The following is a 26,495-nucleotide window of genomic DNA, read 5'->3' on the forward strand; positions in this document are numbered from 1 at the left end:
GTGTGTGTGGCTCTGTGTGTGTGTGTGACTCTGTGTGTGTGTGACTCTGTGTGTGTGTGTGGGTGGGTGCTTGTCGGTGGCTCTGTGTGTGTGTGGGTGGCTCTGTATGTGTGTGGGTGGCTTTGTGTGTGTGTGGCTCTATGTGCGTGCAAATGCAATAGGTCTTGCATTTGCGAAGAATTAAGCTATTGGCATTGTAAATGACAATGCCATTTATTTATGTTTTAAAAACAAAAACATAAATAATGTCATGGGCAATGCCAATAGCTCTAACTTTAACAATGCAGAGACCATTGCATTGTAAATGCTTGTTTTCTTTGTCTCTTACTTGCTTGTATAATTGGTAGCTAGAGGCGCGTGTCTGACTCGGCGGACCGTGTCTGAAATCGCTTGACTTGTTAGGTCTCGGCTAGATGCGAGCGAAGCTCGCTCTCGCCAGAGACCTTATTGTTAGCGACTCAGCTTCCCAGGAGGACAGCACTGGCCGCGCGCGGCGATTTGTTAAGGCCACGCGCACGAGAACGCGCTCGCGGCCAGGTGCTGTCCTCCTGGGAAGCTGCCTCCCTTCCCCGTGCAGGGCGGGCCGCCGCGCTGCCTGCGGCGACCCGGAAGCATTGCCGGCCAAACCGGAAGTAGGTGCTGTCTGTCGGCGGTGTCTCGGGGCCGGCGGCGCTCTCCCTCTCTGAGCTGCCCGTCGGGGCTGTGCAGTTTTATTCCTCTCCTGCCGGTGTCTCATCCCGCGCCCGCCATGGCAGCAACAGCCGAGGCCGTGAGTCTCCCGATAGGTACGTGTGTCTACCTCCGGACAGGCGGACAAGGAGGCGGGGCCAAGGTGAAGAGGAGCCCGGGCGACAACGCCCCTCCCATGGGGGACAGCCCTCGCTCTGAGGAGACACGGGGAGCGCAGGGAGCTGGCCCACCACAGCTCCAGGGGCCACGGAGACGCGCCCGAGGCAAGGGTGAGAGAAGCAGGCACAGCCTGGTCAGGAAAGGAGGCGGGAGTTGGCGTTCATTTGCGTCCCCTCGCCGGTGCATCTACCACCCCCATCTCAAACCGGGGCAGCAGCACACCAGGAACCCTAGGAAGATATTACCACACTCTGCCTCATCTAGGCCAGGCACAGCCGGGGACTACGAAACTCTGGTAATTAGGGCACTGCCCATCGGTACCGCACCCACCCTCAGCGGGCCCTGCCGCTCAGGAGCCTCAAAACTCTTGTAATTAGAGCACTCCCTCACGTGGACACGCCCGGCCGGCAACGCCCCGCGAGGAGGGCGTGCCCGCTCGTGGGAGCTCGTCCGAGGCCATCCTCAGCACGCCTTCCTCCGCCCCAGGGCTCCCGAGCGAGAGTGCTCGGCGGTCCACGCAGAGGCTGCGCTGCCGTGTGCAGGCGGGTCTGCCCGGGCTAAGAGCAGCACTGAGTTTCATACAGTTGGTGGTTCACATGGGTGCACACTGCTGATATACTTACAAGCTCTAGGTGCTGTATTACACCATGCCTGCATTACAAGTTTGTCTCTGATTTTGCACTACCCTGTCTCTACACATAATGTGTGTGTGTCTGATTGCGCACACAGCCAGTGGGACAGGGGTTTAGCACTGCACATGCCTATATTTTACAGCAGAGGAGGTGACCATCCATGTCACTCTTCGGAAACCCATTTCATGATTCTAGTATACATTTGTGGAAGTGGTGTGATCCCACATAAAGGCCTCTTGGTCCTCTTAATAATTCATGTTCTGCATTGTGTTCAGCTTCACACTATGGCACAAAAGTGAGCCAGCCGTACCTAGCGTATACTCGCTGTACATCCTCCAGTACACATTCCTATGTTTAGACAGCAGCACAGACATCAGACATGCAAGCGCATTCTTTTTAAAAACAAAAACATAGAAAAATAATGTCAGAAGCAATGCCAATAGCTCTAACTTTAACAATGCCGAGACCATTGCATTGTAAATGCTTGGTTTTTCAGCTTGCCAGGGGTTTGACGGTTTATTGTAACTGTTTCTTTTGTTACAGGTCCCCTATAGGCCGCCGGAGTGTTAGCGCTCCTGATGCGGCCGGTGCCTTCTTTGTGCAGTGCGGATTTAGACCGCTAAGGGGAGCTCCTGCGTGCCGTTGCTCCCGCGGCGGCGGTCTCCTTAGAACAGGAACCGCTCTACGAGAGTTCGAGCCGTGTGAGTCTTGTCCCCTGCACTGCCTCACCTGACACCCCTACTGGGTCTTTATTACCGGCAGTTGTTCTTGTTATTTAAACCGATGCCCCGGCAAGGGTCCGTACTGTGGTTTAGTACCCCGTGAGTGCCTGCGGCGAGTTATGTGTGCACAAGTGTGTTTTGGTGCGCTGGGATGAAGTTGGGCCCGGTTGGTTTTTCCGAGGGCCAGAGCGCGTCTGAAGCCATGTGCAGCCTTGATTGCAGCTCTTTGAGCTTTGTGTTGAAAAAATCTTGCAGTCCTCAGGTCTGCCCATATTCTTTCTGGAGGTGCCCAGAGCCATAAAGGAGGTTCTCACCTCGATGTTAATAAGGCCTCAGGCCGTCAGTGCTGGTGACCCGGTTGTTTCTTTGGCTCTTTTGGTGCGCTTAGCATTGGAGCATGAGGGTGTGTATGAAGAGGAGGTGGTCCAGGGATACCTCCCATATGACGAGGATTTCTTTGAGGCTGTGGACTCCTCCAAATATAGATGTGTTAATGAGGTCGTGGGTCCCATGGAGCAGCGCATCCCAGAGGATATTGCAGGAATGCACAAAGTTAGAGCAGGCTCGTCTAGAGCCCCCGGGCCCTAAAGGGGTTCCTACCCCAGGGGAGCACCTTTCTAGCTAAGGGCCCACCCCGCCCCCTGCTCTGTCTCGTGCCCCGGAGCCCTGCCAGTCTCCTGTGTCTGATTTTCCACCGCCTGATGGGGATCCACAGGGGTATTCGGACGATGACGAGGGGTCTTCGCGGTCCTGGCGCCCGGCTGGCTCTTCCGACTCAGTACCACAGGAAGCTTCAGGCATGCTAGATCCGGATGAAATAATTCATCCCAGGTCGGCTGCTTGGGTCCCTGGGGACAAGGTTCCCAAGTTTTGAGCCGGCCGCCTCCGCAAGCCCCTGGAGCAAGACGCAATAGGGTGTTTACGGTCTGATTGTCCTAAACCCACTTTAGAGGGAAAAGTAGCCTTTACTCCGGAGTTAGACTCCAAGATGGCCACCTTCCTTGCCAAGTATATCAAAGATCCCCAGAAGGGTATTGATCGTTCTTGGCGTTCTTGTCAAGACAAGTTGTTAGATGCGGGAGGGCCTATGACCAAAATTCTGGACATGCTGCAGGAGGCTAAGGTAACAGGTTCCACCATCTCCCCATAGGTTCTTTCAAGTTGGGCGCAGCACGCTATAATTTTCTTGGGTAATGCTAAATGTGCCCTGTCGACGGAACGCTGTTGCTCTTTGTTAATTAAGTTAGACCTGAAGCTGGGTGATCTGTCCACTTCAGAAGCGGGAGCAGTGGCACAGAGGGGGCTCTTCTGGACCCCTTTGTGAAAGAGTTGGGAAGGTTTGTGGCCACATTTACCTCCCTGGACAAGGCCCAGTCCAGTATAAAAAGGGTTTTCTATCCCAGGTCTCTCATGGGGCTGGTCTTGGCAGGGGCCGCTCGATCAGCCATGATGCGAATCAGTATTCGAAAAAGGGACAAGTCTCCAGGTGCGGGCAATATAATTCCAGCGCCAACTACACCGACTTTTACCCCACGAGAGGACAACGGTTCAGAGGCTGTGGAACTTTTAAGAACAATACCAGTGGCGGTGCCCCAATGGTAAGTGTTTTGCCGGCATCTCAGAACCATATCGGGGGTCGTTTAGCTGCTTTCCAGGCCGCTTGGGCAACTGTCACATCAGACGCTAGGGTCTTGCAAACTGTTGCGTCCCATTTTCTTTTTCCGTTGCAGATGCTCAGCTGGTCGATGAAGAGGTCTCTGTGCTTCTTCTCAAATGGGCCATTCGTCTTTCAGAGTTGCATCCCCACAGGTTTTTAAGCAATATTTTTCTGGTGGACAAACCCAATGGGGGGCACCGTCCAGTGATCAACCTCAAGGAGTTCAATGGATGGTTGGTTAACCGGCATTTCAAGATGGAGGAAATTAATCTCCTCCGGGATGTGCTGCTTCTATCCGACTTGATGGTGAAGCTGGACCTCAAGGATGCTTACTTGGTGGTGCCCATTCATCCTCCACACTGAAGGCTCAGATCCACCGTCAGCAGGCAGGTGGTAATGGTGAAGCCATATTGGAAGTCCCAAGTTTGGTTTCCGGTTCTTCTGGAACTTTCTTGGGATCTCCAATCCTATTCCCCATGTTTCCTCAGCTCCTTCAGAGTCCGAACAAGGAGCTGCATAATCTGGTCAAGCAGGGATCTCTCCGACTCGTGGCATGGCGGCTTTCAGGTAGCGATGGTCGCTCCCAAGGCTTTTGAAACCAGCTGAGATCCTCTTGTCCAAAGCCTGGGCAGACAGCACCACAAAGTGGTATCGCTCTGCCTGAACAAAGTGGGTGTCTTCGACGGGATTAGGATCCTATGGTCGCAGGAGTCGTTCCAATTGGAATTTTCTTGAGTTGGCATCAGACGGCCTAGCGTATCGTTCTATTAACGCGATACGTTCCGCGATATCGGCAGCTCACTGCCCGGTGGATGGGGCTCCGGAAGGGGAGCATCCTTTTGTTTGCAAGCTCCTGTGGGGCATACGGCTCTTGTTGCCCCCTGAACCGCGGTATTCCATCTTGTGGGACGTCAATTTGGTTTTGAATCTTTTTTTGTCTTGGCAACCCAATAGGTATCTTTCTTTGAAGGAAATCTCGGCAACATTGGCCATGCTTTTGTGCTTCATCTCCTGTCGGAGAGTTTCTAATATCCATGCACTGGATATTCTCAGCACAATTGTTTCCCCAGAAGGGGTGACTTTCACGCTGGGACGCCGCACCAAATCCTTTACTAGATCGATTTCGTACCCAGCTTTTGTGGACGTTCACAAATTGTGTGTTGTGCAGAAGGAACATGAGGACATAACTCTGGAACTCCGCCCTCACGGCGAACAACTTCTTATTGCCTTGAAAAAATGCATAAAGCAGTCTCCTCCCCCCATAGCTCGGTGGATGTGTTGGGTCATGCAAGAGGCGGGTATTGACACAAAACAGTTCGGGGCTAACTCAACCAGAGGTGCAATGGCATCTAAGGCTTTCTCTCTGGGAGCCCGGTTGGAGGATTTGATGCGGGCCACGGTTTGGCCCAGGATTTCACCCTCAAAAGGTTTTATTTCAAACCAGTGTTGGAGGTCGCTCAGTTGGTGGTAAGTAAGCTTTAAATTAGCATAATTGGAGCCTCCGGTCCTGACATCCTGAAATTTGCCCTGCATCGTAACGGTAAGTTTCAATTCTATTAAGGACATGAAGGCGAGGATTATCCCGCCGAGACACGGTCTCGTGTGAGCCCGTATGTGTGTAAATAACATATTTTGTTCTCTGATTGCCCTGTGTAGTGCTTTGTTGTTAGGCAGCTGGCTTATGCATACATTGAACTTGATTCATGGCTCAAACATGCTGTCCAGGTAAAGCCTTACGCTGTCTTTGCTTTCTTTTAGTAAATGATGGTACAAAGCAAGGCCAGTGAAGATGTTGTGTGACTTGCGCGAAGAAAGAGGAAGGGCAGTCAAGATGGAGGAGCTATGTAGATGGCATGGATATTGTGAAAGGACTTACTGTGCAGTACACCTTGGAACCAAGGGAGTCGTAGTCTTTGTGCTGACTCTGTTGTTTTGTTTTATTCTATTGATTTCCTGGTTGGAAACAAAGAGATGTTAATGGTTTTCTCGCGGTTGTGAGGTGGTTATGTTATTAAAGTGAAGAGAGAATTAGCATAATCCTCGCCTCCGTGTCCTTAATAGAATTGAAACTTACCGTTACGATGCTAGGCAAATTTATTTTCTCACATTGTGAGATAAATGGGAAATACTAGACTTTAACTAGTGGACATAAACACTGTGATTTCAATTTGACATGGAAAGGTCGATCTAGGAAGGGACGGACAATGATAAGCTGTTTCAGAAGCTGTGGGACCCAGTTTCACACACAAGACTGTACTACTGTGGCATATCCTAAGAGAGTACAAGGACTGATACTTTTAAATGTCAGAAGGGACAAGACGGCTGACACAACAGGATCAGAAGAGGGGAATGAGAACTAATTACCTTGAGTAAACGAAGATGCGGATGGTGTGGATCCAGGGGGATGGGAAGAGATGGATGAATGGGATAGATACTGTTGCGAAACTGTTTGTGTTTTATCATAAAATGCTAATAAAAAGGATTAAAACTAATTTGAGTAGAGTTGCTTTCTAATTCAGGAAGGACACATCGAATTTGTTGATATGTTTAGAACTAGTTCATGTGGACGTTGCTAGGCAGATTGATTAAGCTATGTCGAGGTTTTACTTTAGTATGCTTACAGCAAAGACACCAGGACAATATTCACTTAAAACCATGATCTACAATGAGCTGATAATTATTAAAGCAACTGTTTATAAAAAATATCGTAAATAATTCATGTGGAATAGCTCTTCAGAGAAATGATAGTTCCCAGAAAAGAATTTAAGTGCATAGATGTTAAGAAAATAAAATGACATAATTTCAAATTTGGTGTAGGAAAGGAGAACTAATGTAATCTTGGCTGTTGAATGCTGGATCTCTGGTTTAATCTTTGAAAATTACATGAATTTTCAAGGAAGTATTCTTCTTTGTAAGGGAACTGATTTATTCTTTTCTTAAAAAAGGTTTAGCAATGATTACAAAAAACTATAGAGACATTTCGTTTTATGAAGTGTTCTGAGATTTCATACTTAGGCAGAGATATTCAGTCTCATCAATGTCAACAAAGATGCTTTGAAGAAGAACCCGTAAATCTATTGGCTATAGTTTGTATAAATAATATAGCACTAAAGACTTGAATAACGATTTAAAAATAAGGACAGACTGCACCCATCCAACGGTGGCAGTCTTGTGTGGTATTCGGAGGGATGTCCTGTATTTTTGTGTTTGTGACCTGTGTTCAGCTGTCAATGCATCCTAGCTGTTTAGGGGTGCACAGTTAAAGAAGACTAGATAAAGTGGTCATATTACCTTGCTCCAATATCTGCAGACACACTGCCAGTGACGGGATCCCAACCGGAAGCAGTTCACAAAGCACAGAGAAGTGATCATATCTGGACAAAAACAAATACACCCATTTAAACCATCTGTAAAACACAACAATCAAAGTTTGTGATGGATGCCATTTTATGATGTGTGCTAAGAATGAGCATAGTGAAAACTGCTGCATCCGGCAGGCAGTATATAGAAGTGGTAAACCGTAAGAATGGGCAGTAGTGTATATACTGCGCAGGGTTATGTAAATAAGTCTACAGCAAATTAGTTTCTTAATGAGAGTGCTCTAAGGTTATTGCACAATGATCACCCCACGTTGTCAAAAATGTAGACCACTGTCCACACATATATATCAGATGAAAGTCAATATCACGAGCATCAATCATGTAGTAATGTACAATCTGATAGAGACTACTAGCCACAGATTCCTTAACATAGAATTATCTCCAGGAGTAAGACTGGATCCAGAAAATTTTCTTTGCCACAGCATCTCTGCTCACCGGGGGGCAGTACCACGTGGCTCCGCCCTGACGTCATAGCAGGCGCGACATCAGCGCGGTCACATTAGCCCCACCCCGGCGCGCCGACGTCAGTTTTTTCTCTTTTCCGCGTGCAAGTTTTCAGGCCTCCCTTTTCTCGCTTTGCTTCGAGGAACAGTGTGCGAATGCCTTCGGAATTCAAGAAGTGTTCTGATTGGGCACGTCAGATGTCGGCGACAGACCCTCACCCTATATGTATGTGGTGTTTGGGTGAGTACCATGACTCTACGGACTGCGAAGCTTGTCAGCGCCTCAAACCGAAGTCCCGGTGGGAGCGCCGGATGAAATTGATGTTGGCCCGCTTGTCCAGGTCGGTGTCGTCCCAGCGTCCATCCCCTACCTCGGAGTCCAGGAACCGCTGATTCCGTCTGCGGCATCGCCCAGCGCCTTGGCCCCAAGGGCGTCGCTCGCCAGCTGGTAGGTCCTGTAGCTTGTCTCCGAGGTCTTGTCCTCATTCGGCAGAGGGTGCGGGTTCCCCTATGGCCACCCTACCAGCCGTTTCCCGGCATCGGGCGACTAGGGCCCAAATGACAGCCTACGCTGCGGCCCTGCAGGCTTCTTTGGCCCCTCCTCCACCTCCTGAGACGTCCGTGGATCCCTTGCCTCGCGTGGGGCCTTCCGCTGAGTCGCCAGGGGCTTTGGCTTCAGGCTGTAGGAGGGTGGTGTCGTCGAGGGGTAGTCCTTCGGGGCTAGAGAGCATGTGGTATTGAGCTGATCTAGCCTTCCTTTAAAGTAATTTCTCACTACCCAACAGAACCACCTTTGTATTTAACCGCGCTTACCCAGGTTCTGAGGGACACAGGGTCACCCCTTTTATGTAAAGCATCTACCTATGTGGTCACTCAAATACGTGCAATCTTGAATTTTTTTCTGGGACTGCATGTTTTGGGTTTATGTATAGAGCTATTGAAGATCAGTATTGGAAAAATGTACCCAATACATACTGCTAAATGTAATTTGTTTACTGTAGGAATTATCAGTCACGGACCACGTTTATATTCCAAAACTAGTATTGTAACACCTTATATTAGCCACCACACAGTTTCCTTAGTAAACGAAAAGTATCCTGAATGCAGCAAGTGATCAACCAGAGTGTGCTCCGTGTGTGTCCATGGCTAATGAAAGGTCTTACACACCTCCTCCTCCTAGACAGCCACACACAATAGAGAGCTTAGGTGTGCCTAGAGTGGTCATCATAGGCAGGATGGGAAGGAGGAGCTGGGCACAGCCCCACTTACACCTGCATAGGCTGTGTCCTACAAAGGGCAAAAAACACAGTTGATGGACAGAATGCAGAACAATGTCATACATTCATCCCAGTACAGAGATCTGGGCCTAAATCCATCGGTTTTTTGCACTCCACACCACCCCAGTTCAGACATGGCCATATGCAAATCAGTCTGACCCTGTGCCTCATGGGAACAGTCCAGCCCGAACTGCCAAGACATGCCTTCCCTGGACCGGAAACAAGCTTCCGAGGACCGGTTTCTGGCATTCAAGCAGTCTTCAGTCCGGCTTGCTTGAATCCAGTGGTGTGGAGAGCATGGGACTCACGTCGGAGCATACCCATCCAACTCGGGGTGACAAATGCAAAAAACACAGTTGATGGACAGAATGCAGAACGATGTCATACATTCATCCCAGTACAGAGATCTAGGCCTAAATCCATCGTTTTTTTGCACTCCACACCACCCCAGTTCAGACATGGCCATATGCAAATCAGTCTGGCCCTGTGCCTCATGGGAACAGTCCAGCCCGAACTGCCAAGCCATGCCTTCCCTGGACCGGAAACAAGCTTCCGAGGACCGGTTTCTGGCATTCCAGCCGTCTTCAGCCCGGCTTGCTTGAATCCAGTGGTGTGGAGAGTATGGGACTCACGTCTGAGCATACCCATCCCACTCGGGGTGACAAATGCAATTTCCATACAAAGGGCGGCATACCCCTGGAGCCAGTACAGGGAATGCAGGGTACCTGAGAACGTCAAAGGGAAACCTCTAGAAGCTTCTCCCCCACTTCAAAGACACAACTGAGTATAAATACTGAACCTCAGACACCACCACTTCAGTACACTTCTGGACCTGTGGAATCTCTGTGTTGGGGGGGGTGAAGGAAGGGCTCGGAGACTAGACCACGGTATATAAGGTTTTATTTTAATGAACACTTTCTTTTTCCTTTGAGAGAGTCTTTCTCGGGCCAATATAGCTGGATTTACGGTTCCTGGACACGTCTGTAGTCTTCTGGGGTCTTTTGGGGTTTTCTTTAGGTCCTCTGTAGACCACTCCTCCTCGGTTGCACCACCGTAGGACATGCGGGGAATAAACAAGGACCAATTAGGATTTCTATCCTTCTCAAACTATTCCCAAGGGAAACCAGGAGTGATGGGACACTGCTGTTTGTGTATTCATACAACTGTTTGTTTACACGGGGTGAGACAACTGTGAGGTGAGGGTGTTTTTGGGAACAGGAAAGAAAGGGGAGGGGAGAACACGGAGTAGGTCCAACCCCCGCTCTACAGGCAGTGCTGGCTGAACGCTCTACTTCTGAAAGGCGCCTCCCCTCCTCCCCAACCAGCCCGACATGTGCGGCCGTACCTGGTTGAGCCACACTCCTCCGCAAGTGTGGCTGGGCGATTCGCGGTTACGTTGGCCTCCAGGCACTGGAACCTCCTTCAGTCGTCCCTCGTCTCGTCTTTCTCCCGTCTCCCTCTTGCAGTAGGCTCCTTCTCCGTTTTTCTCCTGAAGTCCGCTACACATCAAACACGCTCTCTCGATGTCGTCACACGCCGACCTTCTGACTTCCTCCTCTTTGTACAATCCCGAAGTGTACACGTCATCCGGGGCGTGGTTTCGTCCTCTAGGTACGCCAAGTTAAAGGTACCTTCGTTTTCTTCGTCTGTATGTTCTTTCCATATGGGTTGGGAGTCCGAACTCCAATCGGTCTGGGGTGAGTGGAAAGAGGGAAGGGTAGTTGAGTCAAAGACCCACCAGTCCACGTTTGGGACCATCCAGGAGAATAAATCACCCACTGGAATATTGAGTTTGAGTGCAGATAGCTGTATGTGGTCTACCACCTGTGTGCTGTGGGTAATTTATATCTACATCACCCAAGCCTGGAACCCTGCGGTTCATACACAGAAAGTTAACCTTTGTGTTTCACATGGGCTGCAACAACATTCTGGAACACTCTAACCATCAAACTCAGAAACTCTGGTGACCCTAAAAAAAAGTTTAAAATGTACCCTTTATAATGTTTTCAAGTAATAGCATTTTTTTATGCATTCTGACATACCCTTATCTGCTGTCTGTGTTGGAATGCGATTGTTTGCGCTATATTTATGTTTATTTGTTTCTCTGTAAAACACCCTAAAATTTTCTGGGTGCAGGAGTGCTATATACACCATTAAATAAATGAATGTTAATAAAAATGTATTTAATATTTATTTATTAACTTTTGAAAGAGTGGCATGCAGCTGAGAGCCGCCTCTGAGCACTTAAGTGGTGCATAACATGACACAGCGGTAGTAGGTGGAGACATTGAGGAGAGGCAGGGAAGACAACACCCAGTGCAAAATATACTATGTAGCACCTCCATGCACATAGCTGCCAAGGTTTCAGATTGCCATGTGTGACATTTTAAAAATTTGAGTGAAATTATGAGTGACATTTCAACGACTAGGAGTGACACTTTCTCGCGAGCAAAAATCATGCAATTAAGGCGAGGGAAATGTATAAATATCAGAAATTACAGCCAACTGAGCAACAAGAAACTCCAAGAACTTCTTGAAACTGTTGCAGAGCACCAGCAATGGAAGGAGACTAATCATATTGCTCCCTCCTGTAACCTCGTGGATGATCATGAGACGCAGGCTGAACCGAAAGCAACCGGGCTGGCTACCTGTTGTTTTGCTGGTAGGGGCTGGTTACATCACTGGGGCTCAGCTCTGCCTCTCCTCAGCTTGCCTTGTAATGATCACGAGGCAGCCGGGCCATTGCTTAGCAACAAGATGGGGACCCCTGGCCTGGGCCTCGAGTCTGAGTCTCATGTTTGTGGTGTTCTGGTGGGGCCTACAGATAAACAAATTGGAGACCACACGTATGTACCTTTGTGGTCAGTACACTGCCTGCCACGCCCAGGGCCCTGGGCTCTTTATTGGCTTTAGAACGTGCCCTCCGTAACTACGTCGGGCTAAACCATTGAACCTGCGCCTGAGGGGAGTAGAGAACATCATGGCAATATTAATTGTAGGCCATAGTGGTTGCGCCCACCTAGTGCAACACTACATTCCTCCTTTACCCCCAAGTGAAAACAGAATAAACATGACATCACATATCAACACTTTCAACTATAGTCTCTGGGAATTGCAAAGTGCAAAAAAGGAACAGTCTTACTTTTAGGCCGGCTGAGGTGCAGCTCAAACTCTCTCAACGTCTGCAGCAGGCCACAAAGTCATGGTACTTCTGGGATGGCTTTGGACAGGGGCGCAGATTGTACCTGCTCTGGCTGCGCTCGCCTGACGGGGTTGGAGCTAGTTCATCAGAGTCTTTGGCCTCCGCAGAACCTGGGTGGCTTTGGGCCACTTGTGATCCTTGTTCGCTCCAGGCTGGTGCAGCTGGGTCTGCTTCTGGGACTTCCTCTTCGCTGGGGGCGTCCTCTTCCTCCATTTTTCGTGGGCTATGGGTCGGTCTTGTGTATTGCTCTGCAGAGTCAGGGAACCCATCATCTTCTCCATTCAAGATTCTTTTAAAGAACAATACATTTCTGGTGACTTTCTCCCTCCCTTTCATTGCTGTGATCATGGTGCCATTGACGTTTGTGACAGTCCAAGGGTCTAACTCGAAGGGGAGGCGGAACTTCCCCCCGGGATGGCGGTCTTTCACCAGCACACAGTCACCTACTTGAATGGGGCTGCTTGCTGCTCTCCTTCTCCGGGACGCCTCTTTGTTGGACTTTGTTCGTTGTTCCATGGAGCGGTTGCAGGGAATCGGAGCTGATGCCCACATGGGATGATGTGGGAGGGTGTCCATCACTGCTCTATTGAAGCATAGGCGGCTTGGAGGAATCCCCGTGGTGCAGTGGGGTGTCCGCCTGTATTCTCTTAAGAACTGGAAGAGGGCCAGCTCAATGTTCTGGCCGTCTGTCATCGCTATCTGGATGGTCTTGTTTAGAGTTCTCATTAGTCTCTCAACCTCTCCGTTGGCTTGAGGCCATCTAGGAGTTATCTTTCGGTGTTTGATGCGATGTGACTGCAGGTACTCAGCTAGTTCACTGCTATTGAACGGGGCCCATTGTCTGTGCGTAGCTCTTCCATGAGGCCATGGGTTGCGATGATCTTTTCCAGCTTTGGAATTACTTCGGAGGCTGCGGTGGAGGGCAGGATTTAAATTTCAGCGTATCTTGAGAAATCGTCCACTACCACAAACATATACTTCCCGACAGGAAGGCTACCGAAATCGGCGCTGGCACGCACCCACGGGGCAGTCGGCCCTTCTTCTGTAATCACAGGCGCTGGGGGGTTGGGCAGCCCGGTTGCTAGACACACAGGGCATTGTTGGATGACGTCTTCGACTTTCTTGTCGAGTCCCGGGAACCAGAGTTTGTTCCGGATGCAATTTTTAGATTTCACAATGCCCTGATGGGCGCCATGGTCCAAAAGGACCGCTTGGTGTGTGTGCTGTCGGGCAGTACCAGGCGGGGGCCTCTCAGGAGGCATCCTTCCGGTGAGATGGACAGCTCACTTCGGACTTGGTGGAGTGCTCATAGCGTCGCTTGGGCCTCCGGGGTGCGGAATGATGCTGGGCTCTGGAGTGGCTTGTGTTACATCTCCTAGGGAGATTGGCAGGGGTCTTGAGCGTTCTACGATCCTTCTGACATATTCTTCGTTGGCGTCAGCTTCCGCGGCTTCTTCTTCAGTGACTGGGCGGGCATGCCTTGACAGGTAGTCGGCTGGGTTCCTGGTGCCCGGCCGATACTCCACTGTGAATTGGTATTCCTGGAGCTGGAGCACCCACTTCTCGATGCGAGGGGGGGTCGTGACGATGATCCCTGGAAAAGTGGGAGGAGTGGTTTGTGGTCTGTGATCAACACGAAAGGGTGTCCGTATAAGTAAATGTGGAAATGTCGGCACCCCCAAAGGATGGCGATGGCCTCTCTCTCGATTTGTGAGTATTGTTGTTCTGTCGCGGTGAGGGTTCTACTTGCATACGCGACGGGGGCCCATTCCCCACATGGTTGTTGTTGAGTTAGGACTGCGCCTAGGCCGGTCGGGCTGGCGTCCACCACGAGCTGTGATTCGTAGCGAGGGTTGAAGTAGGCCAGAGTGGTGTCTGCCGAGAGTGCTGCTTTGGTTTTCTGGAAGGCTTCTTGCTGTTCGGGCCCCCACTCCCAAGTGGCTGTGTATTTCGTAAGGTCACGAAGAGGGCAGGTGAGGTCTGATAGGTCTTTAATGAAGCGCCCGCAGTATGTGACCATCCCAAGGAAACTGCGGACGGCGGTCACTGATGTCGGGGCGGGAGCTTCATGGATGTCTTTGACTTTGTTGGGGTCTGGTCCTACGCCTTGGTCAGAGAATTTATAGCCGAAGAAACTGATGTCTTTTCGTAGGAACTCGCACTTTTCCCTGTGAAGGGTTAGACCTCGCTCTTGTAGCCTGGCGAAGACAGCTTGGAGACGCCTGATGTGTTCGTCCAGCGTCGCCGCGTGGACTAGAATGTCGTCACTCACGTTAATCACGCCGTCCAAGCCTTGCAGGACGTTCTGAATAATGTTCTGAAACAGCTCTGCTGTGCTAGATATTCCAAAATTGAGTCTGGTGTACCTCCACAGGCCTGCATGGGTGGAGAAGGTCGTTATCGGGCGGGAGTCCGGGTGTAGTGGGACTTGATGGTATCCTGACCTCAGGTCCATCTTTGAAAACTCCAACAACAAGAGAGAAAGGGTCAGAAATAACACTCTCATGCCCCTTATAAATCCATATACCAAACAACAAAAGAGTGTTAATATAAAAAACAGTTACAATAGACAAGAAAAATTATTTTCAAATTACTTCTAAACCTTGGAAAAAACTGTTATTCCAGTAGGAAAAATAGAGTGCACGTGCTCAGAGGTCTAGCTAAAAGGACCCTCAGGCCCCAGTGGAGTAGTCCACACTCTTTTTAAACGCACTTTCACTTTTCCTAGCAACTAAGGAGGACCCGATGAAGACAACTGGCTACCAGCGTTAAGCTGGGGCCTGAGGGTCCTTTTAGCTAGACCTCTGAGCACGTGCACTCTATTTTTCCTACTGGAATAACAGTTTTTTCCAAGGTTTAGAAGTAATTTGAAAATAATTTTTCTTGTCTATTGTAACTGTTGTTTATATTAACACTCTTTTGTTGTTAGGTATAACCATCTTTTGAAAACCACTTTGATCCTGATAACTCGCCGATGATGTCGTCTATGGTCGGCGTCAGATGGCGCTCCCTCCTGATCGCTAGATTGGGGATGCGCATGTCCACGCAGATCCGCACGGCATCCGGTTGTTTCGGTTTTTTGGCTACTACGATGGGCGATACCCATGGAGTGGGCCCGCTTACCCTCTCAATTATTCCGGCCCTCTCGAGCACTCGCAGTTAAGGCTTTACCTTGGGTCGTAGGTGGAACGCAATGCGTCGGTGCCTGAGGGCCACTGGAGCGACTGAGTGGTCAATGTGAAGGCGAACGGCGGGTCCTCTCAAACAGCCAATCCCTTCGAACAGTGACGTGTGTTGTAGCACGAGATGGTCGAGGCTGTGAGCTTGGACCGTGAGGGCGAAATGGATCAGCCCTAAATCTTGGGCGGTTCTGCAGCCCAACAGGAATCCGGATCCTTCTTGCGATACATAGATCTTAGAGTGCAGTTGATGGGAGTCATGTGATACTTCTGTCCGGAAGACTCCGCACAGGCGTAGGGGTCGCCTGGTGCCGTAGGCGTACACCTGTACTCTCGTGGGGTGGAGCACTGGCGGAGTGTTTAGAGTCCGGTAGACGCTGGCCGCCATTAGGTTGATCGTTGCTCCAGTGTCAATCAGAGCCGCCACCGCTTGATCCTGCACGTTGACTGTGCACATAGGTTCTGCAGATGGTGAAGCGGCTAGAGTGTTGAGCATTAGTACTACGTGGAAGGAAGCTGCGTCCGCCTCATCGTCGTCGTCCATGTCGCTGTTGGCGGAGGCGTTTGGCAGTGGTTCTATCTGTCTCACTCTCCGGGGCGGACCATTGAACTTTTTCCTCTGTGTTGACAGGCATACACTTGCAAAATGGTTGGCCTTCCCACATGCGCTGCAGATCTTCCCTTGTGCAGGGCATGCTCCGTTGTGGGGTGTTGCTCCTCCACACCATACACAGGCGCGGTCGTGGGCTGGAGGAAGTGGACCTTGCCTTCCTCGCCGGGTTTGCCTCGTGCGAGTGTCGGTGGCACCGGTTTTGATGGCGCACACTGGTTCTGCAACCGTGGGTTTTGGTTCCATATGAGCGGCTCTGGCTTTTGATAGTTCCTTAGATCGCCCTAACGCCAGGATGTCGCACATGGGCATGTTGTCGGTTTCTAGGATCCTCTCACGCAGTTTCGAGGACGCACAGCCTTGTATGAATTGGGCGCGAATCTCGTCATCGGCGTCCGGGAGGGTACATGTGCTGGCTAGCTTCTTAAGCCTTGCATAGAATACATCTACTGACTCTTCTGGGAGCTGGCGGGCCTGGCGGAGTAGGAACCTCTCGTAATCCGCGCTGGCGAATGGTTCGAAGTATTCCGTTATGGCGTAGCGTGGTGTAGTTCCGGGGCGGGCCTCCTTCCACCACGTCCTTCGAGATGTCGTGTATAGCTTCCCCATCTAGGTGCAGGAGCATCGCTCGCCGCCGCTCGACTGCGATGTCCGCCGCCACAAAGTAGTTTTCTAGGCGTTCCGCCCATTTCCTCCACCGAGCAGCTTGGGATGGAGGCGTGCCTGTGACCGCAAAGGGCTCTAGCGGTGGTACCATGGCCATTGGGGAGAAGGGGGGGCTCGACAGCCAGAAATGCCCTGTCACCAGGGGTCCAGGAGCCCAGGAGCACTCTGGGGGCGCCTTCAGGCGACTTCAGGTAGCGGCGGAGAGGTCCGGCAGCGTTGCACCCGAGATGCGTGGGAAGTAGCAGGGCACCACACGCGAGATGCGTGGGAAACGGCAGGGCCGTAGCGGTGCACGCGGGATGCGTGAGGAAACGCACGCCAGAGGTGCGCGGCAGGCCTGGCGGGCAGGCGCGGTGTCGGGCCGGGAGCAGGCGTGTGCAGGGGCGCGGCTGGGGCGCCGAGGGGGGTGAACGCACCTGAGGCCGCGAAGCCGATTCTGCTGGTTGTGGGCGATTCTGCTGGTTGTGGGCGGCTTGCTGGCAGGCTTCGATTGTGCGGATCCACCCGCCTGGAGAATCAGGAGACAGCGGTGAGTCTGGGCGGCAGGGTGTTGGAGCGGCGCGGCTGGGCAGGGTGGCCGGGAACACTCCGCTGGCGGGGCGTGCTGAGCTCGCAGGGCGGGCACACTGTAGGGGCCACAGGAGCAGGATAGCCCGGTGCAGAGGGGCAGAGTGTAGCACGTGATGGGGAGGCGAGACCACCTCGTCGCCAATGTGGTGTTCTGGTCGGGCCTACAGATAAACAAATTGGAGACCACACGTATGTACCTTTGTGGTCAGTACACTGCCTGCCACGCCCAGGGCAGGCAGGCTTTAGAACGTGCCCTCCGTAACTACGTCGGGCTAAACCATTAAACCTGCGCCTGAGGGGAGTAGAGAACATCATGGCAATATTAATTGTGGGCCATAGTGGTTGCGCCCACCTAGTGCAACACTACAATGTTGTGGCAGGTCTCTCGGACCGTCCAGGCCCCAACTCAACAAGATGTGTGAGCAGAGAGGAGCCACACTGAAGTCAACAACACAGGTCTCTGTCTGTGTGACTCGGTGTGTTTCGGGCAGGCCACTTCACAAATCAGAAAAAAAAAAAGACACTGAAGAACACTGAGAGTGTAAATGTCCATGCACTGACCCGACTTCGGACTTGATAATACCCACTATTCACAGCCCTAGATGACACTCAGAGCAGCTGCTGTGATAACACGTGCTGCAGAGGTATTAGGTCAGACTAAACCAGGGGCAGCAGGCTATCTGACTCCGGAAGGATGATCAGACAGAGCAGCCCAGCAGATCGATGTTTTTTATTATGTGAAATTATTGTTTCACTGCATCATGTCATGTTAGTAAAGGTCACGGTGGTGCTACGGCCAGGCAAGTAGAATACCTGACGCAGTGCTCTTCGTAGAAGGTCCAAGGGGATGGGCTGTAATAATGCTGAAGGCTCAGTGCTTAACTCTCTGCGTAGGTGCTGCTGTGTGACAGTGAGTGTCTCACCTTCTGGCTGGCCTACCGGTACCCAATTTCTTTGAAAATGAATGTTCCTACTACATTCGCAGCCTAGCTTTCTGCCTTTTTTTAAATAAATGTATGTCACGGGAGGTAAGCTACTACATAGAAGTTAACAAACAACTCTGAGCTCTTGCTGCTGAGCGTCACTTTTCTCTTAACATGGTTGCTACCTCTTACATTTTGTTTGCTGTCACACTTGCACTAGACAGTGCCACCATTGCCTACAACGTAATGTTACGTTTGTTCTTTTGTTTGAGTGTCTGCTATTTATTGCACTATTATAGGCTCTAGTCTACTTGTTACTAACTTTGCACGCTTTTATAACTTACTTGCAAGCGTCGCGTCATCATGCCACTTTCCTGTAATGCAGCGTTTGTGCAATCTCGTTTTCTCACGATTGTCACTTATACCTCATGTAACACGTTTGCTTAAGCTTTTTGTGTAATTAATTTGCCTCATAACTAGTTTCTCCTCAGTACTACAGAGTTGTTGTTGTTGAAGCGCTCTCTGACACCCGGGGTAAGTTGTCCGTGTAAGTTGTCCGCGTGACGCAGCGCTGCAAAGTGCATAACATAAACAATAAATAAAACAGTGACAGTCAGTGACTGACACATTTACTAAGTGGCTTGCTCAGCTGCTGCCGTGCCCACCCAGCCACGATGTGGTTCAACACTGGCCACTCTGACGAGTCTGCCTGCCAGTTGTGGCTGCTGCTTCATCCCGACGGACACAGTCACTCCTAAGCCGCCGCCGGGCAGCGGCCCCCGTCACCCCCGAGCCCGGGCCACGCTCCGCAGTCCTCCGATCTCGGGCCTGGGCGCAGCTTGGCCAGAGCAGCAGTGAGTCTGTCGCTGCCGCCGGGGCGCTCTGCTGACCAGAGGAGCTCAGCTGCCGGAGGTGGGCTTGGGGCAAGGTGCGAGCTGCAGTGTCAAAGCGCTGCGGGGCGCTCCGCACGGCCATGATGGCGCTCAGAGAGACATGAGCGTCTCGTGCAGCACAGCCTGCACTCGCACTAATCGGCACATCCGGATTAATCCCGGCCCCCTGGTGCGGTGATTGACAGCTGAGTATTTTGACTCAGAGGGCAGCCCGTCCCCCCTGCAGCAGACTAGGACAGAGTCTGAGTAGCCGCGCCGGCGCCCCCTGCACCATTTGTTTGCGCATGATGTTTACAGTTTCCGGGCAACAGGAACTTAGTCGGACAGCACAGGCAGCTGCTGGCATAGAGACTAGATACATTGTAGCGTGCCGCTGAGCGCTGCAGCAGAGTCTCTCAGTTAACTGTTTAGGCACTCGGGCGGCTGGCAGCACCTCTCTCAGAACACTGAGAGCCCGGGCACAGGAGCGCCGCTGGCGAGCCTGGCACAAGTCGAAATGCGTGACAATGCATTTTAGTGCGGTGATGCGGATCACCGCACTGAAATGCGTGAGCGTCACACCTGTTGCGTGACGCTTGGCATGACTGCATGCAGCACAACTTTGAATCCTAATGTCCGCGTGGTGCTGCCCACCCTTACATTCTACGGCCCTAATTAAGAATGACTCCGCTGGGTCGGTATTTATCAGGTCCAATAAATAACTCCCAATTCATTTTTCCCCTAAGATAATAAGTTGCTGATTTTGTTAAGCTCAATGCACCAATATCTACATTTCTCAACAATTATCGGGCATTTTTCACCCTACAAATTTTGGCAGGCTGGACCTGCTGAGATTTAACAGGGAACCACTGAGAAAGTGTACTGTTAGTCACTGGAATTCTAATTGCAAGTTGTGTGATAAAATATCGTAATTAACTGAGCCATTCGTAATGAGTACCCTATATGTTGATTTTTTTGTACAAACTCCTATCAGGACCTAGACTAGTTTGTGTTGTATCTCGCCAAATTAATGTTGTATCCTGAAACAAATTGCAGGAATCCAGTAGGTAGGTTAAAAAAAAGATTTAATCTTGAAAGAAGTACAACACTCAAGATCCAGACAGAGTGTCTCTCTTCATCAGCATCCAGCCTATAACTGCACACAGGAGCTTCCAAGAGAGGAACATTCTACTCTGCTAGGCAACAGAGAACATTGAAAAATGCATACTTAAATGATACAGAGTAGAATCAAGCAATACATATAAACAAGGAATATAACAGTTTGTCTATTTTTTGGTGAATATTTTAACTTTTAAGTGGATTAATTCAGCACTTCACTAAGTATGATTGCTTCATTGTGTGCAAGTTCTCATGGGCCCAGAACCAATCTGCTCAGGACTCAGAAGACTTGATGGTGTCCATGGACTTGGACATGTATTTTTATATACCTGTCCTTCAGGCCCACAGACATTACCTGCACATCTTTGAAGCTCAGGGGTGCCTGTATTTCCGCACCTCAACATCTAACTGCCCATGGCAGGCTTACCATAGTCAGGTGTGGACCACACCCGGACGACAGCAAATGTTTTGACATTGTTGGGTTTCACCATAGGTGAGCCAAAGCCCTATCTGATTCCCTTGCAGAGTCTTTTATTAATTGGGGTGATATTGGACACGGTGAAAACAGGGGTTTCCCTTCACAGCAACAAACCCAGGACATTCAGGCTATGATGCCAATATTTCAGGCACAATTCTGGATGCAGGTGAGAGTAACTTTGAGACTTTTGCCTATTAGCCTAATTCATCTTCCTTGGCAGCAAGAGTGAGCCCTGCAGTGCAACGTGAAGTCCCAGTGAGGCCAGTATTGAGGTTACCTTTTTGACATCATCCAGCTTTCATAGAAGACAGCTCAAGCGCTGTAGAGATGGCTGACTGACCACAAATTGTCCTGCAGCGAGCCACTCTGCCTTCCCCACCCAGAGCTAACAGTGATGATGGGACTCACCTCTGCTGGGCCTGGATGGGTCACCCGTGGAAGTGAAGAGGAGAGGACTCTGGTTTCTATGGAGGGCCAGCTTCGCATCAGTCTATTGGATCTATGGGCTATTTGTCTGGCCCCAAAGTCCTTCCTGGAGTCAATCAATGGGAAGCTGGAACAGGTTGTTTCGGACACCACCATGTGGTACTGCAACAAGCAGGGTGGAGTGGGGTTCTGGGTCCCTTCCAGGATGCTTTTTGTTTTTGTCCCTAAATATTGTTGGAATGAAAGGGCATCTTTGTAGTCACCAACTACCTGGTCTCAGAATGCCAGAGTCGACTAACTGAGCAGACTTCACCTGGAAGATCACAAGAGCTGGCTGCATCCTGATGTGGCTCAGGCATCTTTCACCCGAGGAGAAACTCCCTGGGTAACTCTTTTTGTCACAGTCAAGAATGAGCTGCATCAACACTTCTGCGCGCTGGGGATTCCACTAGAACACTTGTTGAAAGAAACATCCAGTCTGGATGGGAACAGGGGACTCCCATATGCCTACCTGCTACTACCTCTCCTGCCCACATTTTGAGTAAGATCAAGAACGACCGGGACCTAATCATTCTAGCAAATTCCGATTGAGTCAGGAGAATGTGATATCATGAACTCCCAGGCATTAGTGTCTATCATCTTATAGGGCTACCCATTAGGACACACCTTCAAGCTCAGCAACTGGGCAAGCTTCTCCATCTAAATCTATGCAGTCAGCACCTACATGTTTGAGACTGAGCAGCACAACTGACTGCCTTTGATTTGCCACCTGAAGTGGTGGATGTTTCTCACCACCAAATGCTTTACAACGAAATTAATTTGTGTGTGCCCATGTGATGCCATGACACAGACCTTAGAGGCAAAGATGTCCAAAAACCTTTTATTTGTTTTGACTTCAGCTTAACAGGGCCTTACAGTGGGTTATTTGTTAGTCAATATTGCCTTTCTGTGTTTAAATATCCTTGTTCAAATCACCTCTTGGGGTGAGTTTTATTGACGGTTTGACAAACACGTTCCCTCCCAAGCGGTTTCTGATGAGAGAGTGGGCCCTTAAATTGGTTTTAATATTCTTCATGATTATGATTTTCAGGCCAAAGCATTGCTGCTCCATGTGCTTTCGAACCTTGAAGACTGTCTTCCTCAGTGCAATTATGTCAGCTTGTCGCATGAGTGAATTAAAGGCTTTCTTGTTTCACCCAACTTCCACCTTGTTTTTTCAAGATAAATTGGTGCTCGGACAGACTTCTTGCCAAAAGACATAACTCCCTTCCACGGTAGGTAATCCATCATTTTACCAGCATTATCTCCTCCTCATACCGCCTCGAAAGAGGAGCAGAGGCAGTTGGACCCAAATGGGATTTTAGTTTTACATAGAGATTACCAAGGAACAGCTAGTATAGAGGGTGGATATGGGGCAATACGAATGAGTAACAGGTAAAGAGATACAGTGTATACAAGTTGACAAGCAATAAAAAAGTCTTTAAGTAGCTTGGTTTGCATTCTTTGGAAACAGCCAACGCGTTTCGCCCAAACAAGAGCTTCTTCAGGGCGATTAGCGATGCCGTGTAACGGACATCATAGGCAAAGGTAGGTAGGAGTAATGGGTGTGAGAGGTCGTCAGTGACGAAGCCTTAGACTCAAAGAGTCGTCTGTGGGTGTATTACCATCATCATCATGAAATCTTTATTTCAGCTATTTGCCATAAAAGAGTACAAGATAAAACAATATATAAAGATGATAATGCAATTCATTAAAATAGACACAGTTGATAATAAAATTCATTCATGCTAGAGTGTCACATGATTTCAATATAACAGATCTATCAATAAATGAACCTTAACATTCATTAGCAGTCATACGCCTGAGCTTAGTCCACATAGCTAGCAAGAACTGGGAAACTGCAAATACAATATGCCTAGACGTATCAGTTTATAAAATTCTAAAAGCATATATACACTGTACAAAACCCAAGTTTTTGCATAGAGGTACTAGCCAGTACTTCCTGGATTTGCTGTAGTCTGGACAAAAGAAGAGACCGTGAAGTTTGTCTTCTAAGTCACAGCTACACCCTGGACAAGTCTTGTTGGTAAAGGCTGACCAATTGCTTGTAAAAGCTCTTAAGGGTAGAGTACCGTATCTCCATTGTAAATAAAGTTTCCTGGATGCAATGGGATAGATATCATCCATAAAGTCCTCGAAAGAATAAGAAACTTTGAGTGTTAAAAAGGAATTAATCAAGGTGCCAGCATGAGGGTCAGACAAAACAGCAGCAAGTTTTTTGTCCACAATAATCCTAGTGAGCAACTTATGCGAGACCTCTTGGCAGCTCCTTTCCGGTTCATACCACAAGGCAGGCAATCACAATCTTACAAATTCCTACTTTAAAAACATAAGCCAGGGTATTTTTGCTGCACTATGACAATATAATATTTCCTTAAGTTCTAGCCTATAATTCAGCAACTCTGGGAGCCTACGCCAAAACCTGAGGGGTTTGAGTGCTAGTTCATCTTTAATGGGTCTCAACCCCAAGTCCAGCCTTAAAGGAAGAAGAGGGGTACTTTGTGGGAGTTCCAACATCTGTCTAATAAATTTTTTTTAGGTTTTGGCAATTTCAGGCCTACAAGAATGTCTCCACAGCGCCCCCCCATACAAAATTGCAGCCCTCGTCTGGGTTTCATAGATCTCCAAAGGGGGACTCACAGGTTTAAATGTAGATGTATTGGAGAGCTTAAGGATTCCCCCGCAAGCTGGGCCAGTTTCATTTGTAATTTTACTTGTTGGGGCCCCTGACAGGTTTTCATTTATAGTTACCCCCAAATATTCAAAGGTCGTCACCCTTTCTAATCTCACTGTGCCCAAGCTCGGATTCGGGCGGGTAGATGCTGGCGGGTTCGAAGATCATAAATTTCGCTTATCGGCGTTTATCTCCAGACCGTGGCTTCTGCAGAAATCCTCGAAGCCGTCCAATATGCGCTGTATCCCCATAGGAGACTTGGAAAGTAGCAGGGTGTCGTCTGCAAACATGATCGCCGCACCCTGCTACCTGGCAGCCTTGGCGCATCATTGTTGGGAACACCATCTAGATGTGCAATTACGCCATTTACATAGAGGCAGAACAGGGTAGGTGCCAATATGCACCCCTGCCTTACCCCCCTGCCGACGGAGAACCTGGATGACAGCGCCCAATTCCTCCCACATCTAACCTGCATGAAGTTCCCCTCATGCAACCTCATCAGCAAGTTCAGGAGTTGGGGCGGGACACCCAGTTTTTGGAGCACGGTCCACAGTTTCCCCCGGGGCACTAAATCAAAAGCGGAGCGGAGGTCCACGAACACCATGTAGAGGCTGCCACCCTCAATCTTCGCCGTTTTCTAGAACAGTAATATTAGGCGAAAGATTTGATCCATGGTGGAGGTGTTCCTCCTAAACCCCGCTTGGTACGGTCTGAGGATTGCGCGCTCCTCCATCCAGTCCTGTAAACGATCTAAGATGAGCCGCGCAATTTTTTTTTGCGGAACATCGATGAGGCTGATGGGCCTGTAGTTGGCTGGGAGCAGAGGAGAGCCCTTCTTAAATATTGGGACAATCTCTGCTCCCAGCCAAGTACAGGGAACCTCCATGCCCCTCAGGACTGCATTAAAAATTATATGGAGGTAAGGGCCCCAAATCCTAGGTTGGTGTCTGAAGAGGTCTCCCGGAAGTTTATCAAGGCCCGGGGCTTTTCCCACCGCAAGTTTGGCTATTGCATGACATACTTCCTCTATGGTGAATTCTAAGTCATCGTACTGGTCAGTTAAAACTAGGGGTACCGGCATACTTTCCACACCTGATTCTACTGAGTATAGGGCCTTAAAGTGCTCTTCCCAAACTTTTGCCTCTATATTTGGTTCAATAGCGGATTTTGGTTCTCCACAGCCTGTACTAACTATTGACCAAAATCTGCGTGCATCCCGTGAATTTAGGGCACTAGTTAGGTTAGTCCACTTTTCAAGATCCCTCTCTTGCTTTGTGTATTTTATTAATTCTTTGTACTGCAGTCTCCTGGCACGAATTTGGGGTTTATTGCTGCCAAGCTTTAGAGCCTGGACCAGCTCGGACTTAGCCGTTATACATGCAGTATTATACCCGGAAGATGCAGGAGCCCTTTTTCTCCTTTTGGGCACCTGGGTGTTAAAAACCTCAACTAGGCTAGAAACTAGGTCCCTATGCAGAGCCTGCATTTTTTCATTGAAATCGGAAGGCGGAGGCTGGGTATTTAAAACATCGACCTCCACAAACAGGGGAAAAATTAGATTATATAATTTAGATAGTTCGTCCGGGGATGCCACTATTTTTTCCCACTTAACCCTGCGTCTATCATTTGTTAATATTGTCCTGTCTCGTGGGGCTTCCAGATCTGCCGTTACATTCTCTCCTGGGCCAGGAAAAACCATCTCCAGACTTAGAGCGTTGTGATCGCTATCAACCCTGGTAATTACCTTAAAATCAATAACCTTGGACCACAGCTGCGTCTCGACCATAATATAGTCAAGGCGCGACTCTTGTCCCATTTTATTGAAGTTACACCTAGATGGAGTATCCGAAAGAGTACGGCCATTAAAGGCCCTAATAGAATGGTTTAGAGTTAGGGCCGTGATCTGGATCGGGGATGGGGATGGGGAATGGGGATTGACTTGGAGGTATGGCCCAATGATCGTCCTCCGCCATGAGGGCACCTTCATTCATCCCCAGTAGGGGCTCGTAATGACAATTAAAATCGCTAACTACGAGGAGGTGGGTGTCACTAGTGATAGTGTGCAAGAAATGCGACAACTCGTCAATGGTGGTTGACTCACTGGCTACGCTTACCGGTCGTGAATAAACGTTCACGATGGCAAGCTTGAAAGAATTTGGCCACTTCAGGACTACACACTGAACATCATCTGAGTGGGTGGTTAGAGTCTCAGCCATGCAGCCCACATGCAGACCGATCCAAGTGGTAACCCCCCCCCCCCCCCCCCCCCCAACGAGCGGGTACATGGAATGCGGCATATCCCACTCGGAGTTGTTCATCCCTAGCCCAGGTCTCTTGAAAGAGGAATATGTCATTCTTATCCACAAAGGAACCCCACTCTGGGCAAGCCAATTTGTTGGGTAAGCCTGCCACATTCCAAAACAATATTGTCACAGAGCTCGGTTTGCTAGCAATGGGGCAGATAGCACCACTCCCCATTAAGACACCTTCACTTGCACATTCTCGAAGGGGCTTCAATATACGACCCGACACGGTTCTTACCTGTAATAGTCTCCTGAGTAAACAGGTGAGGATCTGAAGGATTACTAGACAATTGGCTACTAGTTGACTCAGCAACTCCCACAGGGTTGACATTGCTCCTACTTTGGGAGATGCCATAGGTTTCCACCGACTGCGCTGCAGTCAATCAACCATTTCACCATTTCCAAAACACTGAACCTTTTTTGGGTACGTATTTGGCTGGGTACATGTGGTTG

The 26,495-nt window shown here is 49.6% G+C and overlaps 1 protein-coding gene across 3 annotated transcripts in view; it reads right to left on the reverse strand.

Moving 5' to 3' along the window:
• HEXD (hexosaminidase D) overlaps positions 1-26,495 on the reverse strand; it is a 231,832-nt gene that overhangs the window by 66,410 nt on the left and 138,927 nt on the right. For all 3 annotated transcript variants that reach the window (XM_086930654.1, XM_086930655.1, XM_086930653.1), the window contains exon 9: positions 7,152-7,234. In XM_086930654.1, the coding sequence (XP_086786780.1) occupies positions 7,152-7,234 (83 nt within the window). The remainder of the gene's footprint in view (positions 1-7,151; positions 7,235-26,495) is intronic.

This window comes from Lissotriton vulgaris, chromosome 7 (assembly GCF_964263255.1).
Source record: "Lissotriton vulgaris chromosome 7, aLisVul1.2, whole genome shotgun sequence".
In the NCBI taxonomy this organism is placed as follows: Eukaryota; Metazoa; Chordata; class Amphibia; order Caudata; family Salamandridae; genus Lissotriton; species Lissotriton vulgaris.